Source organism: Haplochromis burtoni, unplaced genomic scaffold, assembly GCF_018398535.1.
Source record: "Haplochromis burtoni strain Fernald_Lab_line unplaced genomic scaffold, NCSU_Asbu1 Contig_86, whole genome shotgun sequence".
In the NCBI taxonomy this organism is placed as follows: domain Eukaryota; kingdom Metazoa; phylum Chordata; class Actinopteri; order Cichliformes; family Cichlidae; genus Haplochromis; species Haplochromis burtoni.
In genome coordinates this window covers 1,316,946-1,318,821 of record NW_024582447.1, presented here as the reverse complement: position 1 = coordinate 1,318,821, position 1,876 = coordinate 1,316,946, and the positions used below count along the sequence as shown (strand labels likewise).

At 38.0% G+C, this 1,876-nt stretch overlaps 1 protein-coding gene across 1 annotated transcript in view; it reads right to left on the bottom strand.

The window, feature by feature from the left end:
• Positions 1-784: 784 nt before the first annotated feature.
• The window catches only part of LOC102302123 (cathepsin L), a 16,422-nt gene continuing 15,330 nt past the window's right edge, over positions 785-1,876 (bottom strand). The window contains exons 2-5 of the mRNA XM_005925747.3: positions 1,572-1,737; positions 1,356-1,461; positions 1,127-1,230; positions 785-957 (exon numbers count right to left, since the gene is read on the bottom strand). Of these exons, the coding sequence (XP_005925809.1) occupies positions 1,131-1,230; positions 1,356-1,461; positions 1,572-1,737 (372 nt within the window). The 3' untranslated portion in view covers positions 785-957; positions 1,127-1,130. The remainder of the gene's footprint in view (positions 958-1,126; positions 1,231-1,355; positions 1,462-1,571; positions 1,738-1,876) is intronic.

The window sequence follows — 1,876 nt, the reverse complement described above, 5'->3', positions numbered from 1 at the left end:
AATAATAATAATAAGAAGAAGAAGAAGAAGAAGAAGAAGAAGAAGAAGAAGAAGAAGAAGAAGAAGAAGAAGAAGAAGAAGAAGAAGAAGAAGAATACGTTTTATTTAAAAGCACCCAGACAAGCTGGAGGAGGTGGCAGGGGATAGGGAGGTCTGGGCTCCCTTTCCCCTGCTGCCCCTGCGACCCGGCCCCGGATAAGCGGAAGAAGACGGCTGGATGGATGGAGATAAATTTTCACCAACTACAGAATGCCCAAGAAAGTAAAGCTGTTTCTGAAAAGATAAAGCAAGAAATGTTATTTAAAATAAAAAAAGATCAAAACAAGATCAAAGACAGGAGAAACCAGAGAGGAGAATGTAATTTTTTGCTTCTAAACACTATGGATGCAGCCTGTATAAAGGGGATGATCTGATTGTTATGGTTTTCTCGGGATGTTTACTGATTTGGCTATTTGGAAGTACATAAATATATCTGAATTAACTTGAACAGTATGTTACAGAACAGTGTGAGTGCAATGAAGGCCCACCAGGAGCCACACTGTTTCTGAGGAGGAGCTGGTGCTGTGGTGTCCATGAGCTGATGCTGGATGGCATGTGATCAGTTGGTTAGCTGAGCTGTATGCTAGATTAAGGCTACCAGACTTCACACACTTTCTGTATGATTTAAAATTGTGTGGCGGGACAAAAAAAAAATCCCACTGATGTTGAATATCTCTGTCTGGATAAACCACTGAATGGTTACAAAGCCAAACACCCCCAACAAAGAGAAACGCACAAACAAATGTTTAAATCACTGTGAAATATTTTATTTATTTATATTTATTTACAATTTTATATACCTTTCTATTAAACATAAACCAGGGCAAAGGGTGACTCTTTACCCTGAAAAAGAAAGAAATAATAAAAATAAAATTAATGTTGATTACATGCCACTGATCTCCACCTCACTGAGGAAACCTGCAAATGTAATAAATCAGTCAATAAACTGTGGGATGCACAAATAGTTTTATATTAATCTGTGCACATGATCATAGGTTTGATATGTTTAAAAGGAATTGTTAATGAAATTGCTAAAAACAAATCTTAGTAGAGCTAGAAAGAAAAAGTAGTTTAAGTTTCTTCTGACCTCTTCAGACCAGAGGGTAGCTTGCTGCAGTAGCAATCCCACACTGGTTGGATTTGTTCCTGCTCATCTTAATGTATCCCTTGTCTCCCCATTCAAGACCCCAGCTGCAGAAAGAAACAAATTAATAAACATTTAGCAGATATAATATGTAACCGAATGTAGCGACGTAATAATCTACATGTATTACCTCTCAGTAACGATTAGAACGAGCATCAATCAAGTTATTTACCTGTTCTTGACCAGCCAGTAGTCATTTCCGTCCTCAGTACCATAACCCACAGCCAGCACACCATGGTCCAACTCTGAGCTGCTGCACTGGGGCTCATTGTACACTCCTAGAAATACATACCATTTAGACTGAGAGGTTTAAAAATCAATAAGTAAATCTTCACGTTTCTTTCTCTATATAAGATTTTTATTTGGCACTTTCAACACAGTGTTTTACCTGATTCGTAGAGCTGAAATGACATCTGAGAAGCATCAATGCCCACAGAAACGGGTCCGATGGTGGCCACAGACTCCTTCAGGGCATCTTCATCGCCTTGACTCACATCAGTATAGCCGGTGGATGTGGCTCCAATATTATCAGGATTATAACGGCATTTTCCATTCTAGTCAAGAAAAAAATGTGCAAATTATTCACTCACACATTTTCCAAGTATATTGCAAAGATATAAGAGATCAGAGCATTTACCAAGTACTATAGTTTTAAATATAGATTTAAAACTAGTCAATAAACTGGACTTGAAC